Raw genomic sequence first — 26,725 nt, forward strand, 5'->3', positions numbered from 1 at the left:
TTTCACTTTTTTTTTTCTCCATTGAAATACAGTGATCTCCTCAGAGCAGACCAATGAGGTTTCAGCCTCCGCTGGCTTCCGATTGGCTGTTGCATATGACATCACAGCTAATGGCGACCAGGTAGACATGCATCACTTCCTGCCCCCGCCCGTTTCCTGTCCAGACAGGAAGTCCTGGCACTGCCATGGTAATCGGTAGCGAGTGACATTGAATTCTGGGGAGAAAGTATTTTGGCGTTACAGTTGGACGCGTCCTCCCTCCCCCGTCCCCCACCTCGTTCTTACAGTTAAGTCTACAGGTTACGGCGTACCTGCATCATAGCCGTCCGATGACCATGACGTCCACGACCTCTCCCTTGTGCAGTTCCACATACTGCTCCGTTTTGGGTGGCAACATCAGCAGACCGTTGGCGCTACGCATTGACATGAGCCTGCTGGAGACCTGGTTGCCTGGTGGGGGAAGAAAGAGAAATTAAAGCTAAGGTTGTAATCTTTAAAAAAAAATGTTTGTTAGAATTCTCTTAACATACAGACGGCAATAAAAAAAAAAAAGTCTGACCAAAAAATATTTTTTTCTTAACTCAGTAGCTGTCGCAGGACTGTAATAAGCCCCTCCAATCATTTCATTCAGATATATGGGCCAAATTAGATAATTGGACAGTCTACCTGGCTGTTTACCTAGCTTATTTACGTACATAATGATCATTTTGGGGACGGGGCTTAGAAGGGAGGCCTTAAAGGACGGGCTGTGACAGTTGCCGACTTGGCAACTTTTACTCAAGCTGCTAGCTTACCTATTATTAGAAAAGAGTTTGCAACACGTGGCTGTTTTCTTTTAGGTTGAGTCATCTTAAAAAACAAACACCCTTCCTAGTTTCCCAAGATGACTAAACCTAGCTTTAAGATATACTGAATATAACTTAAGAATGAAGGAGTGATATCCTTTTGGTCTTATGTGTAATGCCTGCCCTGCACTAAGTAACTGTTTGGTTGATGCCATCTAAATAGACACCTTTGAGAATGATGACACACGCGTTCACTACTTGATCGGCTCTCAGCAATCAAGGGAACGAGTGAGAGACATGTGCCGACTATATTTATTGATCTATAATCTAGTCGACTTTGATTTGTAAGGGTTCATTTAATGTGAGAGAGGGACAGAGCAAGACCTGCAGCGTTGTTTAAAAATAAAACTTGTGAGTCCAGTGCTTACCTGTGCTTTGTGCCCAGGGCAGGGGCTCCTGGTGATGCCAGGTGAGAATACAGCGGTGGTACTCTGGTCTGGGATCCAGCTTCACATCACAGGAAAGCTGAACACACACACACAAACACAGAGCTGGAAATTACAATTATGTTCTCTCCCTGAGAGATCGACATCATTCTCATGTCTCAGTAAATATTATTGATGAATATTCCATCTGCAGGCAAACAACTGGTTTCAGTTCAAAGCTGTGACGGGCTGATGGGGTCTGAGATTTGTGTAACGACGGTAGATGTAGAAGACCAACGTCTGTCCACGTCAACCTGGTTTTAAGAAGCACATTTGCGATGTCGTGGAGAAGTCCTACACTACCCACAATCCTCAGCAGTAGCAACGACATCTCTTTTTGGCGGCCCTGTTACCATGGAAATGTTTAATGCTGCGTTTTAGATCGACAACGGTTTAATGTTTTTTTGGGAGTTTCCTGAGGCGAAGTTCGCTATTTGAAATGGTTTATGGGATGAGTAGTTCCTTAACTCTAATAATTATCTACAGACTTGTAGGTTTTTTACTAAATCAAATGTTTTTTAGGTCATGATTGATTTTGTGGCCGGTTGGCTTGGTTCCGTGTATAAAAAAAAAAAAAATATATATATATATATATAATTTTTAATCTCCTCTTCACCGTGAGGTCAAAGGTCAGTTGGAGCTCGTAGGAATTTAGTGTCTTGCTCAAAGACACTTCAGCAAGACAGGGATTGATAAGTTACTTAATAGCTTGTGTTGGTGATATTCTCTGTGTGTGCGCGCGTGCATGCGTATGCCCGCTTGTATGTGTGCGCGCGTTACCCTAGCTTTAATAATTGTAGGTCTAGGGTCCAGAATGCCTTGCATCTTCCTCAGAGCAGGAATCACAAACAGGTTGCATGTCACGACTGCAGACACTGGGTTACCTGAAAAAACAAAACAATACCTGGTTACTATGGCAACTGCACAGAGGATAGCCTGCAGAGGTAGATGATCAATAGATCATTAATACAGTTTATATTAGTGCATGCACAGCGCAGATCTTCACTGTATACATACACTAATATCAACTCCGGCTCTGTTAGCATTAGCAGGTGTGCTAGCTGCTATCTTAGAACACTAGTGGAACTCGGAAACTCCCCCGTACATTGATTGTACTCACTGTAAATGTATCTTGATGACTAGTCATGACCAACACAGGAGACTTTGTGCCAAAACTGTCCCAATTACACGTCCAACTCAACCACACTAGCATTGGCTGAGCATGAGAACTTTGAAAATGTCTTCAGGACAGTAACGTGCATGTCAATCAATTATCAGAATACTGGCACGATCAAAGCAATGTCATGTGTGCAACACATCTGAGGAAGCAAAGAAAAAACAACAGGTTTCATTGGAGGTGCGTTTTGATTGCAGGGGCAAATATACTAACTAAAAGGCATATCTATGGCCACAACAAATCAAATGTAACTGGTGGACTACCACCGCCTTCAGTTGCCTCATATCCTTTTTAACAGCAGACGTAAGAACATTAAAGAGTAATTAAGCCCCCAAAAACACTTTATTCAGCAGAGAACCAACGTGCATGTGTATTAAGCAGTGGTGTTGATGGCTTCAGGTCCTCATCTTGAGGAATATTGGTTACATAAATATCAAGTAATAACCCTTAAGGCTGGCATGAAAAGGCTCTGTAGAATAACTAAAACCTATTGTAACAAAAGTTTTTTTACAGCTTTTCCCATAGCAGCACCAGATGTGTCTCTTATTCCGGTGCATATTAAAGTGGCTTTCTACAGAGGAACAGGATACACACGTGAGCTGCCCCAGTCTGAGCACTATGAAAACCCCAAATAAGGTGCTGCTAGTTTGTATTCTTTAAAGATGCTTTTTTTCAAAAAAATAATATCATACATAGATACATATATACAAAAGTCGCTCACACACACACATAATAAATACTTATACAATAATATGACTGCATACTTGACAAAATCCAAAACAAGAAGTCAGCTTGTAAACGCAGCATGAAATGAGTTCTGGATAAGCAGGTAGTGACAGAAGTGAGGAGGGGCGGGCATCCAGAATATGAACATGGGTATAACTAGGCTAGAGGTTTCCAGGTCTTGGACTGAAGAGGCTATCATTTGGGCTCGTGGTCAATTAGACTGAGGGTTACTTGAAGGTCAGGGTTTCGTATATGGATGCTAGACGGGCGATTTAAGGCCGCTTTTTGTGCCCTCCAGGGGTCACTTTGGGTTGGAGGGTATGTATGAAGGCAAATTACTGTCAAAATCCGAGAGCACAAATGGGAGCCGTGCGCAAATCAAATAGCCGCGCGTGTAACTTACTTTGACGAGCAAAAGTCGCTCTCGCACGGAGCAAAAGTTGCTCGCGAAACTTTAACCTGTAGTTTTTCTTTTTGACAGTAAGTGGGCGGAGCTAGTCACCACCATCTCTACATCTGATTGGACTAAAGTTGCTAGTAGGCGGTATAAAGCTATTTTGCGATTGGCCAACAATTACTGAAAACGGGGGAGCCAGTATGAGGCATGGCTGACCACAAGGAGGTAACGTATATCTTCTAAAACCTATTTATTTAGTAAGTGATTAATGTAACCTAGTTAACTGTAAAGCAAAGAATATGATAAACTAAGTCATTTTAATGACTTGTTGGGTTACTACACACCATCAGAAAAATGTGAAACGGCTGTCGGGTGTGATATCCAGTCAATCCAAAACCGAGGATTATAACCAATTGGATGTAGAGATACAATGGTGACTGGTACCGCCCACTTAGTCAAAAAAAAAACTACCCTTGAGCGAGCAGGTTAAAGTTTTGCGAGCGAGCAGGTTAAAAATAATTTTGCTCGCACGAGAGCGACATTTGCAAAATTACACGCGCACTCTGGGATTTTCACAGTGATTTGCCATCATAGGTATGATCAGTGTTCTAAAGGCGAAGTGAGAATGGATTTGTAGAGTTCAGTAGTTGGAGCCCTGTGGTCAAGATCTACTTGTAATAATGTACACTTATATCGTATGATTTGTGATGCTTTTTTAGGTTCACGGTTGGGTTATACAGTTATAAGATAGATCGTATGCGTTATATAAATTGGAGCTTCCTGGACTATATGTCTATTTGAGGACACCTGCATTGTGTCTGAATGCTGTACAGTAATGCAGAGTCCGTTCTAGTCCCGGGATATGGGACTCCTGGGAAGACACATCTAAACTATTTCCCTGTTTCCAGAGAAATATAATAAACGGGAGTCCTTTACACCCGTCCCGCTTGGATCGGCAGGGACTCGGCGACTATCTATTGCACCAGCACTGACTGCAGTAGGCCTGTTCTCAAAATGAGCATGTTGATTTGCATTTTGCTGCTGGGTTCCTTTTACATTTGACCTACTGGGTTGGCTGATGTGCTGATGTTTTAAATGCTGAAGTAAAAATACAGAGACGTTCTGTTAACTTTGAGTCATCATTGACTTTATATTTATAATTTATATTTAACATTGCTTGGCTTTTACAGAAACCGTCTCAGCTTAATAGAGCGATTTTTAAAGTCATTACTTAAAAACAATATTACTTGCTTTTAATTTAATTTAGTTTGTTTATTTAATGAAAAATTTCTCGAAATCCCACAAGGCCGTTCTCAGCGGACAGATCACAGGCAATGAACTTGGCTATTCATATTCCTTGCAGCGATAGCAAAGGTCAAGCTGCATGCTAAGTTTGTGTCACGTTCACTCGCATGTCGATTAACACAAATGCCATTGGTTAATATGTGTGGACAGCAAATGTCTCATTTTGTGGGAAAATATTAATTCCTAATGCAGAGTAAGTGTTTCGAGCAACAGTAAGTGGCAATCAGAAATGCTTGAATTGGACACTTTAATCTTTGGTTATGTTCATTGACATATTGCATTTGAATGTTTCTGTTTGGGGTGAAACATCATTCAGAAGTCTTTCTTCCAAGCAGGATGAAAAGGGGATCTGTGCAGTCACAGGTCATTTATGGGTTCGGCATCAGGACCTACTTCCTCTAGGTGCAGGGCTTAGAGGTGGCCTGGCCTCTCTGGTCTCACTCGGGGCTACGACCTCCAGCAGGGAGGGCCCAGTCTCTCTGTAGTTGAAGTTTCCTTTAATAACAACAATACATGGATAGTGCCGGACTGGAGTAAAGACCAACACACTCCAAATCACAGGGGGCCTAGACTACGGCCACAGGACACACTATACTGTAGGATTCCTTCACATTACCAGAGCAACAGGAACACTAGCACTAAAAAGTAGCGGTGGAAATGCAGTTTTAAACAGCACAACAGGAAAGCTGCTTTAGTCAAAGAGAGACTGGGGGTTCTACATGGGCTTCATCAGCCACAATTAGTTAACGTCTTGAGTTGTGTTGGCAGCTCTTCTAAGGACAGTTCTGCCCATTTCTAACCCATGTAATCTTTTCATTGTGAGCACTGCAGTCTGAAACTAATATGAATGAAATATGAAGAACTTTACTTGAAGCTCAACGCCTATGCGGTCTCTAGAGGGACGTTCTCCTTTTAATCTCCTATGCCAATGCGTATGGGTTCTTCGCTTACCAACAATGGCGACTCTGAAACGAATTGAACAAATGTTGAACCACAGTTAATTGGACTGAAATTACGACAACGCAGAGGACATGGAGTGTTTTCTTTTACCGACTTCCTCAGCTAACCTCTCCTCGATTTGTTCCACGCGTGGGAGGAAATACTAAAATCAAGCGGACCGGATCACAGTTGTTGCGATCTTTGTTGACTCAACTTGTAGTTACATTTATTATAATGCACATCAGGCTATGCATAGATTCAACGCAGAAGTATTAACCCGCTTCAAAGAGCAACACATCTTGGAAACGTATGACGTCTAAACTGCGGCACCAATTGTTTTCCATCCAAGCCAAGTAGCATCTCTACACATCAGTTTACACCCAGGTGAAGCTGATGCTTCGTGTCTTAAACCTGCATTCTCTCTCCTGACCACCAGGGGGCGACTCCTCTGGGTGTATAGAAGTCTATGCTTCATGTGTTAAAGCTGCATTCTCTCTCCTGACCACCAGGGGGTCCGGGGATGGAGGGAGGAAAAGAGGAATGGCTGAGGTAGGAGCAAACCATTATAAACCAATAGGGACGTTTGTTTATAGACTGAACTGACTCACGTCTGGCTCAAGCAGGTCAGATTGTCAGGACACACACCCTGGAGGATTACTCGACAGCAATGAATGGTACTCGAGCATGGTGGACTCAATCGTAACTAAAAATCAAAAATCAAAAAGCCCAAACCCCAAAGAAACATTGGCCTAAAGAAGTTGAGTCACTCTTTTGTTTTGTTCTGCCTGTAAAACCACTCACAAATAGATTTCTTCAATGAATCAATCCCGAGCTTCAACTGGATCTCCATGGGCAGACACTTGAACATATGTACTGTATTATGGAAGAGATCACGCCTGAACCCAGTGGCTCCCAACCTTTTCATCCTGGAAGCGCCCTTTACTTGTATCTATTAAATGCTGATCACACCCACCCCACGATTAACCAATTATGCCTCTGACACTGTGCACAAATACCAGAGGTTTAAACTGAACAGTTTTGTTAAAGATTGTATTCATACAATAATGTTCATCATGTTGACAACCTTAGAGCCGACAAATCCCAGCTGTGATCTTGGCGAGGGAGGGGGACACGGACCCCGGGTTGGGAGCCACTGCCCTACCCAACACTGTTGATCGACAATAAATGCTAGCAAAATAACTGCAAGGCAAAGCGGTGGGGTGTCAGAGATGATACAGGGTATTAGACGAGGACACACACACACACACACACACTACCTGGCAGAGCAAAGATGAGTTTCCGTATCCCATCGATGTCAGCTGTGGCAAAGGTAGTAGGAAGACTGAGGGACAGAAACACACGGTTCATTATCTTTCCTCTAGATGTCACCAGAGGCAGTGGTAGCAGCACCATTAGTAGCAGTGGTAGAAGTAGCAGCACTAATAGAAGAAGAGGAAGAATAAGTTTTTTCTTGAAGTCAATTATTTTCTGGTTAGATGGCTTCTTGTTCTATGATATAAAATAGGTCAGTAAATACCCCTCTTGTGAAATTGAGAAGCTTTTACGTGACCGTAGTGGAGTTCCTGTATAGCCTAATGTTAGCTTTTTTTATTTTCTGCCGATTGCCTTTATGCTCCAAAAATCTGAAAAGTGGAGTTCATTTGTGAAGGTTATCTTTGGTGACAAAACAATGCCAGTATTATAAACGTTTGTTATTTCCTGCAATAATCCGAAATCCAATGGAAGAATTCCGTTGCCTTTCCGTGGAGGGAACTGGTGAGATGCAGACTTCAAAAACACGTCATCCTACTGCTGGAGTGCAGTAGTAGAAGAGGTAGGAGGATTAGCATTACGAGGAGGCAGCAGCATGACTCACATGAACAGTAAGTGAGGTTCTCACCAAAAGTCAATCAGTTTGCATATAAAATCATCTTTTTCCCCATTTTTATTCACCCACCCAGCCAGGCTACCCCACCCCTCTCCCCCATCTCACCCTGGCTTCATGAAGACTCGTCCAAAGTGGATCTGAGCATGAAGGTCAATATCCAGCACCTGTTTGAGGTAGTCCTGATGAGACACACAAACACATTCAGATTGAGAACAAGCTGAATCAACTGTGACCAGTAAGTTAGAGGAGACGGGTCAGAGATGAGAAGGTTACCTTCTCTCCCATGGACACACCCCCTGAGGTGATGATGACATCGGCGCGACTGATTCCCTCGTGGAGAGCTGACAGCAGGTCATCAGGGCTGCAGACACGAGCACGATAGAGGCACCTCAGTTTACGACAAAGGGGATGCTACGATGCTGTGTAACATGTTCTGTGGCTGAGTGAGGGGGGATTTGCTGCAGTGAAGCCACATAATTAATAGAAAACCTGCTTTACAAACTGAGATGTGGAACTTGAAAGATGTGGTGTTCACCAGGCAAAGAGGCATTATGAGAAGTGCAGGATGCAGTTTTTCTCGAACTTCACTCGAACTAGGGACCCAGTCTTTCACTTTGTCTCTTGCAATTCCCACCGCTTAATTAAGTGCAACAGCAAATGAGTACTCAATGAAAGAAAGCTCCCGCTGTTGGATATTCTTATTATTAGTTGTATTATTATAATTTATAGCCTTTTTATTTATTTTAATGCCTCATGTTCAGTCTGCTGCAGTTTGTGTTTTCCTACATTTCCCAGAGTGCCTGTTTACCAGGTACAGAGCAGTAACTTGAGCCCAGGAGTGAAAAGTAATTCTCCAATAGTTTATGAACAGTGTTCCAGTTTGTTTTAAGCTGCCTGAGAGGAGAACAAATGTGTTGTATGTATATTCAATGCATCTCTATAACCAAAAGAGGAGGAATGAAAGTGTACACACCTTACCCGCTGAAGGCAGAGTACTTTTGCAAGCTGCAAACTATGTTTGTTCACAGATGTTTTTCTGAGTCAACTACGATATATTCTTTCTTGGTCAAAATGGCTGGCAGCAAAACTCTCCATCAAATGTAGTCTGCGCTGTATTTTTGTGTAAACCTATAAAGGCTCCTACTTGTCTCCGACGATGCCCAGGTTGATGGTGGGATAGCCGTGCTCCTGGATGGTGGACAGCAGGGTGGAGCGGTTGGAGTCTCGTATTTTCCCTGGGTGGAGGTCATCCTCTGGATTTAACAGCTACACATACACAAGAAGATGTGATGCAAAGGTTTTAAAGCCAAGCCTGCGTGTGTTTTCACGATCCGTTCATGTGTGCGTACCTCGTTTCCGGTGGACATGACGGCCACCACAGGGAACTTGTGCACGCTGACATCAGTCACTCCCACTGTAGCCAGCAGGCCGATCTCTGACGGGCCCATGTGTGTCCCTTTGGCCAACACACACTCCCCTCGCCTGATGTCATGACCTATGGGCCTGTGCATTGAGAGACACACACACACACACACACACACAATAAGCTAGTGGCTTTCCAAGGGGGGCAGCTCTGTTGGTGGTATGTAGGAGGTGGCAGAATGGAGCGGAAGAGATTGATAGACAGCTCTTCTACGTGCCTCCACCACACTGATCTGACAAAGACTCCCTCATAAATCATAAATAAAATGTGTTCTGCTTGACAGAAGTATACTTTGGTTGTGAAACAGAAGCCTTATGCTGTTGTTATTTTATCCTTACTGAGGCCAAAGTGCCGCTCTGATGGTCCCGTAAATTTGGATGGTGGAATTTAGTCTACATGGTGATTGATGATAAAATCACTAAGGCGGCTGATTATAAAGCACATGGCTATTTTATAACAAGGTATTATTAATTGGCATTCAGATCAAAATAGGCTATACATCGTGATCCATTGGGAGATACCAAGGAATTCTATGTAAAATCAGACATTAAGCACCCAAATGTAGCCAGAATGCAAAGCCCTGTGAGAATCGACAGTTGCATCAGGCTAAAAGTCATTAGCCTCCACTTAGTTTTATTTAGTTAGTTTACCTGATGTCCTGTCCGGGCCGGGCCTGGACCATAATCCTCACCTCCAGCTCCTCTGTGCCCTGAAATAAGCCAGACTCAATATCGTCATGCCTGCTGACAACAACAACACATATATATGGTTAAACTCGACAGCGGCCGACGTAACAGCCTCACTCGTGTACTCACATCCTCAGACTCCCTCAGCAGCTCTGTGTCCTCCACCTGGACCACAGCGTCGGCCCCGCAAGGAATCGGAGCCCCGGTCGTCACCCTCATCACCTGACCCGGCATCACTGTGTGTGTGGGCTGCACATGCACACATTGAATCATGAACATGTTTCGAAACAAAATGATGGGCAACATCAGTGATCAGACTTTTAATATATCTAGGATTTCCCTGGAGAGGCTCCCTCCGTTCGAGTCATTGTTGTCATGCTTTGCTACGATTGGCTCATCGGTTTCCTGGCCATGACACCGATGATGTGACTGGAGTGTATTTACTAAATCACAAAGACACACCTGCGTTCACCGTTACCGTAGCACCCTTAGCTTCACAGCATATTCGTTTCAGCGGTGTTACTCGCAGTGCTTCATGTAGCCGTTGAGATTTGTACACAGAGGTGCCAATAGTTGTGTTCTGAGCAGTGCAGGTACCCTGTACTAGAGCAGACTATGGGTACTAGGTTGTATAACTCTGGACTGGAACAATACCAATAGAGTATTAATAGCTGACCTGTTGTCCAGCCTGTGATTCTCCCATGATGAAGCGATCTCCGGGGCCGTCAGCAGCTACGGGTCAAAGACAACCATGTTGATAAGTTCCTTAAAATACGAGGTAAGATACAAGATACTTTGCTATTACAACAGCGTCGGTGGGAAGTGTTTTGGCCCAGCATGGTAGTGCAGTCAGCCGACAGCAGAGCAGAGAGGCCGTGTGGAGACAGGAAGGGAACCAGGGGAGGTGAAGAATACTCCCGACAACTGCGCTCGTTACTGTACAGTAAGAGCAGTAAAAAGACAATACTATACTAATACATCTGTTCAGCAAGCATAACCACGATGTAAACATGAAGAGAAGCGATATATGAATCTGCTCTGTCATTTACACGTTTACACAAGCACAGAGCGCTGGCTCGGCTAACAGCAAATTGTTAAACAAAAGCAGTCTGTGTTAATGAATAAATTCTAATACTGTTCTAGATTCATTCTAGATCAAATATAAAAAAAGAACAAAAAGAAAAAGAACCGATAAGAGTATCGACACAGAACCAAAAAGCACCCTTATCCCTCACCTTGAATGTGATGAATGTAAACTATGTAAAGTGAAAATGCATGTCTTTAAAGGTGCTATATAAATAAAGTTATTATTATTATGATACGAACAGTTCAGCATACCAAGTATGGTATCAAGTGGTGGTGGGCTGGACGGGAAGGGTCGCACGGTGGAATGTGAAATAGCGTTTACTGGGCGCTGTATGCTAAAAGACATGGAGTGGCCTCACCTCGTACAGCGTAGCCGTCTTTAACAGAAGCGGGGAATGGAGGAAGGTTGTCTTTGGCATAGATGTCCTGAGCGAGCACTCGACCCAAACCGTCTGCAGAAAGGAGCCCGAGCCACCTCAGTTAAGTGCACATTCTTACACATATTACCAACAATAAACACACATATCTACAGTATACACACACACGCACACGCACACGCACACTGAGGACTCACCTCTGTAGTTAATGACTTCAATTCCCAGAATAGCCGTCATCTCTAGAACAGTGATGAAGGCTTTGTCCATTGACGTCAACGGGAACGGAGACATGCGATGACGACGTGCCACCTTGCTGATGTCCACTGCACTGTGGCCTACACACACACACACACACACACACACACACACACACACACGCACGCACACACACGTGGTGAATATGTTACTGTAAACAATTTTCCAACATTTTAACACAGATGTAAGTTACTGTTGCAAAGCTCGCATGTAAATGAGTCACAAACACGCACACACACACACACACACACACACACACACACACGCGCGTAGAACTTACTGGCTCTCAGAATGTTCTCATTACTGCCACATCGTGACTGAACCTGCAGAGAGATAGGACAGTTATTCTATATTTGGTCATTATTTGATGCAAATATATGGAAGGGAAGATGTCAATGCCTCTCCTCCATAACAGGAAAGTCTGGACTAAGGCTTTCATGTTCTATTAATAACATTTAATACACAGGACATGGACACGCAAGTAATTCTAGCTGGGAAGTTCAAGCCAGGTTTGATTGACGCATCAGTCCAATTCTGTCCATTAAATGGCACACAGACTACCGTCTGCTGTGGAGGTTCCTCTCCTAGCACAGCGTTATCAAAACAGTTTGTAAAACCTGTGGGGATCTTTTATTATCGTTTTGAACACGAACATTTTAAATTCAATGACAACCGTCAAATATATAAATCTGGTACTAACAATAAAAGGACAATTAAAAACCATTGAGGACTGGTGGGAATTCCTGTATACTTTTGACTAACTTGATACACTCTGCACTAATGCCAACTGAATCATGTCCGACTAATCACTCTGCGGCTCTCAGAAATACCATTTTCATTCTCGAAATTATTTATTGATTTTAAATCAATGTTAAGTTTATCTTCAATGAAAGAAAACACCTCCTGTGCTCATGTTTCAAAATAAAAACCCACAAAGGAAAAGGAGAGGTAGTCCATGCACAGGCCTGTGTCAAAATCATGACATTTAATACACAGGACATTTGAATTATTATTTAGTTATTTCTAATACAGGAGACATCGGCAGAGTGGTGAGTGAGGCATGAATCTGTTGTTGCATTGATAGAATTAGTCCTGCTGAAGGTTTTGAGTTTGGATTACAAGCAAATTAAAATGGTAGCAGATGGGAAATATATAGTAATCAGTACATACACAACAGGGAAAACTAAATGAGGCCTTGATATGAAGGCCTAAAAAGATTATTGCATGAATAAAAGGCTTGAATCTCTTTGTATTTGAGGTCAATAAAAACCACTATCATATGAGAGTTTGTTGTCATTTAAACATGACCTTGAGAAAATGCTCATTAAATGAGTTTTTTTTCTCTCCAGTTGTTGCCCCCTTAGCCAATCCCAAGATATCAATTGGGACAAATTTTACGTGAATGTACCACAACTGAAAATATTTATATTTCAGTTTTGCCAAACAGTCTCATTCACTCACATTCAATTCCAAACAGCACACAAGGCCCGTAGCCTTTTAACCTATGGGTAGTCCATCCCAATCACCTTTGCATTTGGTCTCACATGAATATACCTATTTGAAAGCCAAAGTGAGACAGGAGTAGGGATCACATTTAATATGCCCATCCTCGACACTTATACCATTTGGTAGGGGTTTCATTGGGACCAAACAACTCTCAAAACAATCCAAAAGAAGTCTTGTTTTTTTTTTGTTTTTTTAAAGCTTGAAATTAAAATTGGCAACCTCTTCTTTACTGGGAGTCAGAATACGTGATGAAAGCATTAGAAAAGAAAAAAGAAAAAACTCTAATCATGCATGAACTGTCCTTTATTGGGAACTTCTGAGATAGCGTTCCACTACCATCAGCATACATGTGTTCTCGACATGCTCTATGAGTCTTGCAAACTATACACAAAAAAAAAAAAATCATGCAAAGTGCAAATTGTTTGTTATATATATTTCTTCATGGTTTTCAGAGATACTTATATCGTAGTGCTCATTTGTGTATTTGTGTGTGTGTGTGTGTGTGTGTGTGTGTGTGTAAGCGTACGTGTACCTTGGGTGTCGGGCATGAGGCGGTGGAAAGGCGGGAGGTGGCCTGTGTTGCCCGTGGTGACTCGGAAGGGGTGGAGCTTAAAGAGGCGGAATCTCGAGGAAGCACCTGAACGCCTCGCGAAATGATAGAGTCCGGGATCTACACACATACACACGCACACACACACGCACACACACGCACACTTAATGCTAAGTCAAAGAGTTTGCGTCGACATGGCGCTTGGTTTTAGGGAAGGCAAACTAGACAAACTAATCTGGTGAAGCCAAAATAACTCTTATAAATTTGCTGCAACTAAAACAAATAGGAGTGCTTTATCTTTCATTTTAGCTCATTATATATTAGGTTTCCTTGTGTCCCCCTGAAAAGTTACGATAAGATAAATATGAAACATGGATGATTTCGTTGTCTAAGTCAAACATGTACCAGGGATCTATGGAGGGTTTTAAGGCCTCTGTTCTCATCAAAGAATTGCCAAGGTGATCCAACCGACATGATGTCGGCTACAACAATCGATTCTTATTTAGCTACCTGAATTACATTTAACAGCAATAGGAAGAGTCATTTGTTTTTCTTAAGGTACCATGAGCAGAGAACCATGATTGGCTGTGAGCTGATCATGTGGTTGTGCCCGTGACAGCCTGGCATGACACCATGGCTAGCTGCTTTACTGCAGCAGCCAACTAGATCATTCAAAACTGGTATAGTATAGATTTTACGTGTATAATGACACATTTTAATAATGTGGTTAATTGGATAACTAGTAGTATCCTAAAATAATTTTGGATTGGTTCTTTTATTTGTTTTGTTATAGCTGCATTCAATTTCTGGCCACCTGCAGGCAGTAGACAGTAACAAGCAGCTAAAATAGTATTGACATAACGTTGTCTCTTTACACATCCAGCAGACATGTTTGTCTGCACTGAACTAATCAAATACATGTTCCCTCCTTTTGGTCTCCATTAGCTCCTGAGATAAACATCTGGCTCTTTAGATGCAGAATGTCCAACTTTCAATAAAGCTTTCTTTGGCCGAATACACCAGATATATTTTAAGCAGTTCATAGAAAGGCAGATTTAAAAAACGGTTATCCATATATGAAGAACAGGGCCAGACAAAAAGGCACGATGAAGTGACCAATGACAGGGAGAGGAGGGGTGTGTGGGAGTGTCTCACCTGCTGGTCATGGGTACAGGAGCAGGTGAAATGAGTGGGCGGGGCAGGCGTGTTGCCGAGCAGGTAGGGACCGCCCTTAGACATGACCGCAGCATGGCTTGTCTGACGGACACACGCACAGACACAGACACAGACACGGACACAGACACAAACACACATGCACAAACACAGACAGACAGACAGACACATGTCCCCAAAAACAGACAGGTGAGATGAAATGGAGTGCTTCAATCTGGTTGACGTCACAAAAAGTGGACATTTTCCTGTAACAGCTGCTCCAGTGACATACTTCTAAATATTAACCACATTTTGTCGGCTACCAACAATTTTATGTTTCACATCAAATTCATTCAAGTATTTGGGACTGTGAGATCTGTATTTTAATACATTATCTGGATAATGGCATCGCCGTGGACCTGGTCACCATGACATCACCCATTGGTTTACGGATTGCCGTTTTGAAGCCTCGAGACCAGCAATTTCGACTTGGCCGTCGCCATGTTGTTTTTTACACAATTGATAAACGGAGATTATCATATTGGAATACGGAGAAGTGACGTATAGACAATGAATAAGTCTCTGGTAGCAGCAGGGACCTGTAAATCACAGTAAGCCCCGTCCTAAAGCAACTCATGTTTACAATGTTTACTGAGGGAATAAATCAAGTCATTTTCTCATTGACTTCTATACAACCAGAGGAGTCGCCCCCTGGTGGTCAGTAGAGAGAATGCAGGTTTTAAGACAGAGGTTGCTGCCAGCATTTGAGGAAATTCCATTTCGGCATTCCTGATATTGCGTTCATGACAATGGACCGGACTGACGGACGGACCACCTGTAAACATAATGCCTTTGGCCACAGCTATTGTCATAACAATGCTAAACACGAAAGCGAGCGTTTCTTTAGTTGTCAAAGTCCAAAAATTCATGCATCGTGTGACCTTGATTTCAAATTGTTCTTAAGAACGTGGCCACACATTAAGGAGCGCTGGCCGATCCGAACGTATTCCGAAGTGATCAGCTTTATCCAGACAAGATATTCAGATACAGATTCAAACGTGGTCTCAATGTCTCATGTTTGGACTTTAAAGTAGTTAAACAGCAACTTTCCTCAGCTTGACCCAGACTACTATTTTTTGAAGATGGGAATGTTTTGGATTTTCTGAAATGTCCCGCCGCTTGTTACATTTATTACTAATAAGTGATATTTTTGTAGTCTTGCAGCAGCCAATAGTATTTGAGCAGCGGTTGTCTGCAGTCCAGTACCCTGCTGCTGCAATGACCCAATTTCCCTACAGGGATCATTAAAGTAGTATCTATCAAGTCTCCGGCAGCAGCAGCACTGGTCGCGGCGCATCCTGGCGACTGGTTACCTTGGCAGCGATAGCAGCTGCGGTGATGTGGGAGGAACCATGCTGGTGGTGGTGGTGGTGGTGGTGGTTGTGCACATGTGGACCCCGCCTCCTGTCCTCCTCCTCTTCCTCGTCCTCATCCTCCTCCTCGTCGTCCTCGCACTGGGTGCCGCGCTCCATGGTATGCATGTTGATGTGTGCGTCGATGTGCGTGTTGGCCAGCAGAGGGGAAGGGGAGGGCAGCTGCTCCAGGGCGGCGTGAGTGGAGTTCACCCTGACGATGGCCTCGCGCAGCAGGTCAATGGCGTGGGGCAGAGCGGGCAGGATGAACTGAAAACACTCCTGGAGGAAACAAGACAACGAGCCAGTTCAACTCCGGAGCACTTTGGAACATTGGCTTGATTGTAGTCGCTCCATACTTTACTTAAAACGTAACTATATTGATCAATATATTGATAACATGCTGGTCAGGCAGGGTACGGTTGGTTTCTAGAGCTTTTTCACTGAAAACAGCAGCCAGCTTTAAAAAAAAAAAAAAATTAAGCAACACCCTCTTAAATGGAGCTATCCACTATATTTTGTCAGGAAAGACCTACTGTATAGCTACAATGACGAACCAAATCACTGACACACAATGGTTAAATTATTATTGTTTCTTATTCTATAATAACTTTAGGGTTACAAAAACTGGTGAACTACGGTATGTAGTGTGTAAAAGAGCAAACTCCAGAATCTAAAAAGTTGGGAACAAAGAAATAGAATAGGAGAAGAACAGACTGTTCTTTGAACTGTTCGCCGTGGTCAAGGTCAAAAGAAAATGGTCCTTGTCGTTAGTTGTTATGGTTACAAAGCGCGTTGTCAGTTGGGCCGTAACGAGTGTAACGGCAGGGGAGGTAGTTACAGAGCCCGACAATTCACACTTTCTTGGTTACTGACGTATGTATAAAGGGAAGTGCCTGCAAGGCTGTTGGATCAACGGGAATGTCCGTTCTACATCTATGGGGCAAAGCAATAAGTCTTTAACCAGTCAGAATGCGTTCTTCACCAATTTCATTTCAAATGACACACACTTGACAATTTACAATACATTTCAACGTTAATGTAATAGTAATAAAAATATAATGAACTTCTTTTAAAAAAAATCCTTTCTAGACATGCTTATTGATTCCATGAGTAAGCACGTCTCGGACTCTAGCAGAGTTCATAAAGCACAGAATCCCACCTGAGAGCCCTTCTTGCTCCCTGGCAGGTTGATGATCAGGGTCTTACCACGGATACCACACACCGGCCTGGAGAGACAATGCAAGCGGGGAGCAGATTAGAGCAGGAGAGGGGACCACACACTAATATGGTTAGCATTTAACAGATTAGGAGATGTAGTGCCGCACATCCTGGTGCAGACAGCCTGTCTCGGCTGACCGACGGTGAACAGTAGTAGTGAAAGTATCAGGGCTTCACCTGGACAGCATGCCTAGGGGGGTCACGTTGAGTGATCCCATCAGCATGGCGAGGGCCATACCCGGAGCCTCTCGCTCGATCACGTCTCTAGTGGCCTGCAACACAAAACAGCCGTTCTCAGCTAGGTGAAGACATCAAAGTCACTCGTTTGGTTAGAATGCAAACTACATTTTTTAAGCAGTGTGTTCACTTCATTTTCAGACAGGCTCGCTAGTTTAGCCTCTAATGGACCGCTCAGTTTCGTGTGACTCCTGTTATCCCACCGTGACAGGACGCATCCACTGTCAAGTCTGTATACTACGAGGTCGGATCTCGCGCGTGTTGGGTTCAGCCAGACCACATGCCGAGGTGGCCTAGCTCGCATTGAGTTGGGATCTCATGTGACCACGATCGGTAACAATTTATTAAACATCATACTGCAGGGAGGAAGAGTGATTGGCAAAAACAGCATCATTAAAGTCCCATCGAATATACAAGTGTAACCACGGCCTTGCTTATAGTTTTTTTTATTTTAGATTTTCACTTTTAAACGCTGCAGTCGGTGGCTGTGTGTCGGTACCTCAGGTGTTACATCTCGTGGTGCAAATCCAGTTCCTCCGGTAGTGAGAATGAGATTCAGCTGCTGTTCATCGCACCACTCCAAAAGAGTTTCCTGTACACATGTACACATGTAAACACACACAGTTTACAACTACACAAAGCATCCTCTTTCCCTGGAATGTTGTGGGCCCAGCAGGCAGCTGCAGTGGATGAAGACACTTTCATTCAGGATCATATTGTATCTTCTTCTCTGACAGAATTAACATTATTTTAGTGCCAGTGGGAAAGTGTGCGAACTCCAGTCTTCCCCCAATATTGCAATGTGTCTCGTAAAACTGGGTGTAATGGGATTGCTAGCGACCTCAAAGCGACGACACGTACCTTGATTTCAGCAATCTCATCTGGAACTATCTTGTAGGCCGCTATGACTCCTCCTAGCCTGCAGGAGGGGACAAATACGGAGTGAGGGTGACGTCAGTGTATGTGTGCACTTTATGCGTCAGTGTGTGTGTGTGTGTGTGGACTGTGGGGTCAGATCAGTCTTAGTATTAATGGATGCACAGAGGGATTCACAAATGTATTTGGCAATTCAAATTTAAATGACTCCACAAAAATAGTTTTCAATGCAGACAAAAATAGTCATCATTGTACAAAAATGTAAAAATAAAATAAAACACAAATGTGTTTCTGATGCATACATTAACATTTTAAATGAATGTTATAGAAAACCTATGTTTTGAGACCTCCCTGCCTCGGCTCCATTCACAAATGCAATTTTTTCAGCGAGATTTAAAAGTATGATTTCATGTGATCACACAAAGCGTTACAACTGTGCAGTCTCCGACCATGAACAGAAGGATGGCGATAAACTGTACATGCAGCTGCCAGGAGGTCAGAGGTCAACCTCGACATGGCGTCTGGTGGTGGCGCTCCACGGCTGCAGTCGGAGTTATGAATGCTTGCAACGCAGCAGGCATTCATAACTCAAACATATTTACTCACACACACCAAGACAGTTATTAATTACACTTGTTAAACACCAACACCAGCCTCCATGTTGAGGTTGACCTCTGACCTCGGGGCAGCTGTATGTAGTTAGTTTGATGACCATCCTCCTGTTCATAGTTGCAGACAGCACAGATGTAAATGCTTTGTGACCAAATTAAATCGTACCCTCGAATGTAGGCTTATGTGATTGGCTGAAATGGAGGGAGACGTCCAATTGGCTACAGATAAATCCCTGTTGAAAAAATGCATGTGTGAATGGAGCCGAGGCAGGGGAGTGTAAAATAAATGAGGTTAAATACATACATATCTGGATTTCTGTTACATGTATTCAAACGCAGTAATATGCGTGCATCAGAGATATATGTGTGAACTTGTTTTTGTTTATATGTAGATATATTATTACATTTATGTGCAAATATTACGACAGTCACATAAAAATAAATCAGGAAATATCCATCAGTGAATCGTTTTGTGTGCCTTCTGTAATATTGAGACCGATCTGACTCCATAACAGACAGACAGACAGAGTGTGTGTGAGGGGGAGTGTGAGTGTGTGTGTGTGCTCACAGTGAGGGATCATGGACCAGGTCCTTCAGGTTGACTCCACTCCTGTCCTCAGCCAGGTTCTTGAAACAGCTGTCACTGACTAAAGCAGAGGAGTTCAGGTTACAGGACAAATGAGTGTGATGCAAAATAAAACTGCTCATCGAAACGCTGACTGGTTACCTATCCCTTGCAGGATTAATAAAGTAGGTGTCCATCTATGCCTCCCTCTACATTTAATTAATGCTATTGCCCAGTAATTTAATTGAGGGCATTTGCAGCTCAGTGTCTAATTAATGTTTCACAGGCCTCAAATGCAATTTTGTCAGTTTTCAAAGGGAAACTGGAAAGAACCACATTCATAAATGAAAATGGCATTTGGGCAACACAGTCTCTGAACAGCAGATCTCTATTAATCCATGGCTTATATATCCATTTTATTATATATATAAATTATGAATTGTTGAAGAAACCTGAGATTGTCCAGGTCCACTTGTGTGAACCGTGTAGACTATTTATAAAGTCTGCCCAGTGGGTCTCACAATGCAAGCAGTCAAACTTCAGACTTTGTTATGGACTGGCTCCAACGGAGCTAGGGTGGCTGTGCCTCCCACTTTCCAGTCTTTATGCTAAGCTAAGCTAAGCTAACCAGCTGCTCACTGAAGCGCTGCATTTACCTGAAAAATATGAGTGGTAGCCACTCTCTCACCCAACCCATAGCAGGAAAGTAGTAATGGTACTTTCTGAAAATGTTAAACTATTTGTTTGAATCTATTTAAATCTAAAAATATATCGATTTAAATCTAAAAATATATTTTTTAAAAGTGACTCTACATGTTGCTGAACATAAACATAAGGAACTTCTTACCAGAAAACACAACCTTTTAAAAGCTTTTACACTTCATTAAATTTGAAGAAGAATTTTGAAGCATTTGCATAACAGCCCCTCTGACACAGAAACATACAGCTTGTTGTGAAACATTGGTACACCTGGTTCAAGGGCAACACTATATAGAGAGCATGCAGGCCATTAACTCTGGTGAAAGTGAGTGTGTTCTCTAATCCAGGTGATTATTGTTTTGTAGTTACCCACCTGTGTTTTAAATGAGAACACAATGATCACAGAATGAACAAGTTACTCTAAATATTCTCCAAGAATGTAGGAGAGTTGATATCCGAAGGATGTGAAGAGGTAAGATTGGAAATGGGACAACAGCAGCAACACATGATTGAATACAACCTGAACACACAAACATGCATCAGACACCTTCTGTATTGACACACTTAAGAGTAAAGTCAATGGGTTCACTGGGCAGTGAGTGTGAATAGTGACCACTTCTCTCATTTCTCTTATAGCCATGTTTGACTCCAGGGGGAAGAAAAAAAAAAAAAAAAACTTCCCCATCTCACAAATGACTTAATCAATGTGCAGTTGTGACCGGTTTGGCTGTGGATTCAGCAATGAGCCTCCCTGACTTCCACCTAGGTAGGCTACAGTATGTGATACTCTGGCTTTACTATATTGTACTAACTCAATTGATCTATAGCGAGATCCTAACTGTGTGATTTGGCAGAGGGACGATTTCATAGTGAAGCCAACCGAGCCCGCCTCCCCAACAGATGAGATTACAAATGTCACCAACTGATACATAATCGCTCAATGACGGATAATAAGTCAAAGCGAAATTAGGAAACTGTTGTGAAACCTTTTGGGTTCTCCACGAATTCTCGACATTCCCATTAATTTTTAAAACTATAAGGACCAGCTTGTGTATCAAGAAAATATGCTTGTCAGTGCTCTCTAGAAGAGAAACTATGTGATGGAGACAGTGATGACAAACTAAAAACAACGTTTATTACTGGTCAATATATACATATGAAAATAATAAGTAAATAAGTCAAAGTCCTGCATTCAGAATCTAGTATAGTATAAAAGTATTAGTATCAAAATATAATAACAAAGGTAAAAGTAGTCTACTATGTTGAATGGATTGTTTTAGAAAATAGTTATTACATTACTGGATTATAATTAATGATGGATTAATGAGTTATCACTTTAATGATATAGCTGGTAATGGTGGAGCCAAGTTGCTTTCCACCAGTTTAGATTAGTTGTATATTTAGTCGTAGAGCCCACTTATATATATATCTTTCAACGTGTGCCACTTAGTAGTTCCCAACTTCCAGCCCCATTATTATATTTAGGTGATATGCATTGTTTTTTGGAAGAACTATTACTGTATATAGTCCATCTTTAAAAAAACGCAGATTATTATTTTTTTAGACAAAATATAATGTTGCCCTCTAACCTCTGTAGAAAAGAAAAAAAAACATTTCACTCAGTTGCAGTTTTACAAAGAAAAAGTTGTAACCCAAGTTAGTACTCCATGTCCTTGGTTTAATTTGTACGACATGAAACGATACTAAAACAATTTATTTGACTATATTGATGTGAATTTCTATTACATTTTTTGTTTATATCTTCTTGTATCATACACGCAACAACGTGGAATGTAAGGCTACCTAGATGCAACTTAGGGCACTCGATATATGTGTTTATTATTTAAGTCATACAGTAGACTTTATTCAATAGATATTATTATTTGTCCTACTAAAAATGTTTTAAAAAAAAGTCAAGCAAGGAAAAATATTATTCGGGACTATTTTGGGCAGCGGATTAATAGACATTTAGCGAGGCTTATTACAGCGACAGGAAGGAGTATGCAGCATTGATTATTTTTCTTTTTAAACTACAGTGGCCATCATCCAGTACAACGCTGTTGCTTATTTGAGTGGTTCTACGTATTTGGAGGAATAAGATGCATCGGGCTTTGGATAATACATAAAGAATACGTTTTCGTAGGATTAATTAACTGTTGGTTTGGCTCTTTATGAGCACAGTTCCCTGTTGGACATTTCACTCTTTGGTAAAACCATGGCCTAGTGTATTGGAAGTATATTTCAAATAGTATCTTAGCTACATCCAGCCCACCACAAACAGTGTACTCCTTCTGCCCAGTAAACACAAGAGGTAACATCTCATCTCTTTGGTTTCCCCAATGCTGGCTTTAACCATCAAACACCTTAGACTAGTAGAACCCACTGTTCTTATGCGTTCATAACCAACAATATTGTGTATAATCAAACACCTCTTGCTCCACATATGTGACCTTAAGCGTGCCTTGCGTAACATTTGACCCTAAACATGACCCACACCCCTCGGTTAAAAACCAGACAAGCCCGCCCCCATGAACGGGCTCGGAACGTGTGCTAACATGTGACAGGGGGTTGTGGTTGTCGGCTGTACGGACAGCAGGGGTTAGCCGCCGTTAGCCGAGATGCTAGCTCATCAAAACCACGACAGACTTGCCAGCCAGCTGCTGGGGCGCATCCTCTTAGCATTATTCTCACGTCACGTCCCCCGCCCCCCCTGCCTTTGGCGAGGAGGCATAGGGGCTACTGGTGAGTGTCACATGACAGTATACTGGTCCCAGTCCTCCTCTGCACGACTCAGACAAACATCAGCTGAGCTAATTAGGAAGCTGCTAAACAACCTGCAAAAAAAGGAGGAGGAGGAGGGGGGCGCGCCTTCCAAGGAGCTTTTAATAGCGACCGAACGCACAATTTAGGATTCATAAATGTACATTTCTAAGTACGGTTAACCAAAACTAACAAGACATTAAGCCCAAACGAAATGGCCGTCAAAGGAACCATACGATAAATGTTAACGAAGAGCCCGCTCACTAGCGGACAACACATCGGATCTGCAAAGGGACATGAATAATGCAGCTGGTGTAGGCTCGGTATCGCTACATTGCTGGAAGAAAAATACAGCGTTCCCTTGTGTCAAGGTGGCAACATACAGCCACAGCTGGAACGGAAGCACGGTGCTGTTGCCTTCACAATAAAAGCGACAATCTTCCTTAAAAACTCATTGCAGCACTCGCTCGCCAAAGGAATAGCCCCTCTAATTTTGAAAGTCCTCGCGTGGCGTTCCTTTTACTACTGTCTCACTTGACGCCGATTAAAATATACCACTACAATGTCGTGCAGCGATCTACAACAACACCGAATATGACAGCCAGTCTGCCCACGTACACATATACATGAAAGACTTCCCCACAGAAATGCAAATGACGTCGTCACAAAGCAAACCCCACATCTGCCCGACCTGTCAAATAGGGAAGGCAGCTAACGCTCGCGCAATGACAGTCAACGAAACCGGTTAGCTTAGCACACTGGATAACGACAGCTAGGTCGGCAGCGGAGACAGCGCGTATCGTGACACCGACGTACACGGGCAACCGACGGCAAAACGCCACGGAGGTGCACTGCTGAGAGGCGTCTCATCGCATTTTACGAAACAGGCTCCTTACCCGTCAGAATCCCCACTCGGGTCTGATGGTCGTGGTTGGTGAGCACCATCCCGTCCGCCGCCATGTTTACAACCTCTGTCTGCACTGTGCCGGCACATAGGGGAGAGCAGGGTAAGAATTACCTTGCGCGGCAGCTGGACTCTCGCGATGTCACGACGTGATCACGCGAGAATAGCAGGATCACGCAGACACGCGAAAATCCATCTTGTCAGGATGCAAGTAATGCGTTTGTGTCCGGTAAACCAGAGTAAGGACAAAATAAGCGTCCTGTGAGCAGCTACTGGCAGATACGGTGTTGCTTAGGTGTGGGAGAGACCACTTTTTGTTCTCGGTAATAATGGCGGATCCTAAAGAGGTCAGCGTCGGTGCTGCACTAGCGCCAGCTCTATCGGAACTAGTGAGCACTTTTTCATTGAAAGAAGAGCAAAAAACAGCACTACAGTGCGTTATATCAGAGTGTTGAAGCGCTGGCTTAATTTACCCTGTAGTCACCATTTTAGAATATAGATAGTTTAGCAATTCAGGCTAATCTTTAGCTAAATGATCCATATGCAGCTGCATTACGTTTTCTCCACTGAACTGGCACTCTAGAAGGCACTATTTTCTCCACTGGACTGGCACCCTAGAAGGCACTATTTTCTCCACTGAACTGGCACCCTAGAAGGCACTATTTTCTCCACTGGACTGGCACCCCAGAAGGCACTATTTTCTCCACTGGACTGGCACCCTAGAAGGCACTATTTTCTCCACTGAACTGGCACCCTAGAAGGCACTATTTTCTCCACTGGACTGGCACCCCAGAAGGCACTATTTTCTCCACTGGACTGGCACCCTAGAAGGCACTATTTTCTCCACTGAACTGGCACTCTTGAAGGCACTATTTTCTCCACTGGTCTGGCACTTGAGAGTACACTATTTTCTCCACTGGTCTGGCGCTCTAGAGGGCACTATTTTCTCCACTGGTCTGGCACTCGAGAGGGCACTATTTTCTCCACTGGACTAGCACCCTAGAGGACCCTATTTTCTCCACTGGATGGGCCCCAGAGCGTCATCTAATCGGATGAGGAGATACTGGCAAATAGTTATTTTGAATTTGCGAAAAGCTAATTCTTTTTATATCTAAAGGTGCTCAACAACCAAACAAATTAGTAATTCAATCAAAGCCTAATTTTAATGAGCAATTAGACTTTAATATGGCCACACTAATCATGACACAACATAGAGAGAAATGTGTTTTCACTTTTGGCTAGCTAACTTTCCCTTGGATTATTCTAAAAAGTGATGTGGGAGACAAACCTTCACCATTAAATGTGTGTGGTGAGGACATATTTACAGTATTTTTTTGTTTTTTTGTCATTCATTTGGGACGCTGGTTCTCAGATTATTATTTTTTAACAATCAAAAGTGAGGTTCAAGTCACAAAAGGTTGCAAACCCCTGTCCTCCGGGACACATCATGGTTTATCTAGAATACGGGTATCCAAGGGGGCACAAGTGATGGGTTGGTGGGCCAAAGAGCCCCGGTGTTCCTCTCATAGGTCCAGCTAGTCTCTAGTTCACACACGTCCTCCTGGGTCACCCATGTTCCCGTCTGGTGAGCTTACATGCTCCCTCTAGCCAACCCAATTACCCTCTTGGCCTGTCTTGCCCAGGTGGAGTTGATGGTGGGGCAGAAATGTTAAGCGGCTTAACTTTTATTAAGCTATTTAAGTTAAGATGCACTTGAGCTTTGCAAGTGGTTCAACTTTACATTTTTGGTTGCAATTAAAAATACAAAGCTGGTTACAGTGGATATATACTAAACTCTGAAGCATTATTAAGGCCATTAGTTACAACCTGTAACCATTTTTCATGTATGCCATAACACTATGTTCCTGCTACATCAGATTGTTTGGTGCATTTAATCAAATTATGCAGTGATTTGGGCAAAAGCTCATTCATTTTTATTGTTAATAGGAAACCATAAAAGGTTGCATACTCAATGCATTTTTTTGCCATTCAAAGGCATTGCCGCTCCAGAAGCCCAGAATTATGCAGATTCTGCAGCATTCTGGTCTCCAGCAGGATGTCGGTGTCTAATGGCGGTCCACGAGGAGGCAGCAGTGTGCAGGGGTTGAACTGCACACTGACAGCACCGCCAGTTCTCATGAACTGACAGCACCGTCACCTCCAGTGGGTCCTTCGCCAAGGTGGAGAACCCATGAGCACTGGCTCTTCTGGGCCTATTCTCGGTCCTTGTGGAGGCCGTAGGTCGTGAGCCTGTATAACAGGTTGTGGTTATCAAAGAAATGATTTGTGCCTAACTTTTTAATTCATGGGGGAAAAAGTATTAGTTGATTAAATTCTTTCATTTGTTAAAATATTCTATTAATTTAAGGTGAAAACCACGACATGACACCGTGGTTGAAATTTCTGGATTGCTGTGGGGCTGTTATCACAAACAGAAGCTTTAGTCAGTTGTTGGGGAAAGTCTCTCAAACCGCTTGAATCAGACACAAAATAAAAGCACAGACATTGAAGGATTTGTAGATTACTGAGATTATTATTGATCAATAATAATAGGAACCAGACACTCGCACATAGTTGGAAAACACTGCCTCTCTCTAATGTAAAAGCACAAGACAACTTGACCTTTATAGTTTTCTAGAGAACATGGACATTCATATTCCATTGGTTATCACCCTACAGGCCTTTTTATTGACAGAAAAAAAC

At 42.9% G+C, this 26,725-nt stretch overlaps 1 protein-coding gene across 1 annotated transcript; it reads right to left on the reverse strand.

Moving 5' to 3' along the window:
- LOC117725337 (gephyrin-like) lies at positions 1–24,146 on the reverse strand. The gene is made up of 24 exons (XM_034525448.1): positions 24,015–24,146; positions 19,663–19,741; positions 18,469–18,526; positions 18,107–18,199; positions 17,548–17,642; positions 17,312–17,378; positions 16,111–16,431; positions 14,741–14,842; positions 13,568–13,705; positions 11,810–11,852; positions 11,472–11,609; positions 11,257–11,349; positions 10,488–10,543; positions 9,941–10,060; positions 9,776–9,834; positions 9,052–9,205; positions 8,847–8,968; positions 7,976–8,063; positions 7,808–7,881; positions 7,092–7,156; positions 2,051–2,154; positions 1,214–1,310; positions 312–450; positions 1–215 (listed from the first exon to the last, which is right to left on the reverse strand). Exons 1-23 carry the CDS (start codon positions 24,076–24,078, stop codon positions 317–319), a joined length of 2,364 nt encoding a protein of 787 aa, XP_034381339.1. The 5' UTR covers positions 24,079–24,146; the 3' UTR covers positions 1–215; positions 312–316.
- Positions 24,147–26,725: the final 2,579 nt, after the last annotated feature.

The sequence above is a fragment of the Cyclopterus lumpus genome, chromosome 22 (genome assembly GCF_009769545.1).
Source record: "Cyclopterus lumpus isolate fCycLum1 chromosome 22, fCycLum1.pri, whole genome shotgun sequence".
In the NCBI taxonomy this organism is placed as follows: domain Eukaryota; kingdom Metazoa; phylum Chordata; class Actinopteri; order Perciformes; family Cyclopteridae; genus Cyclopterus; species Cyclopterus lumpus.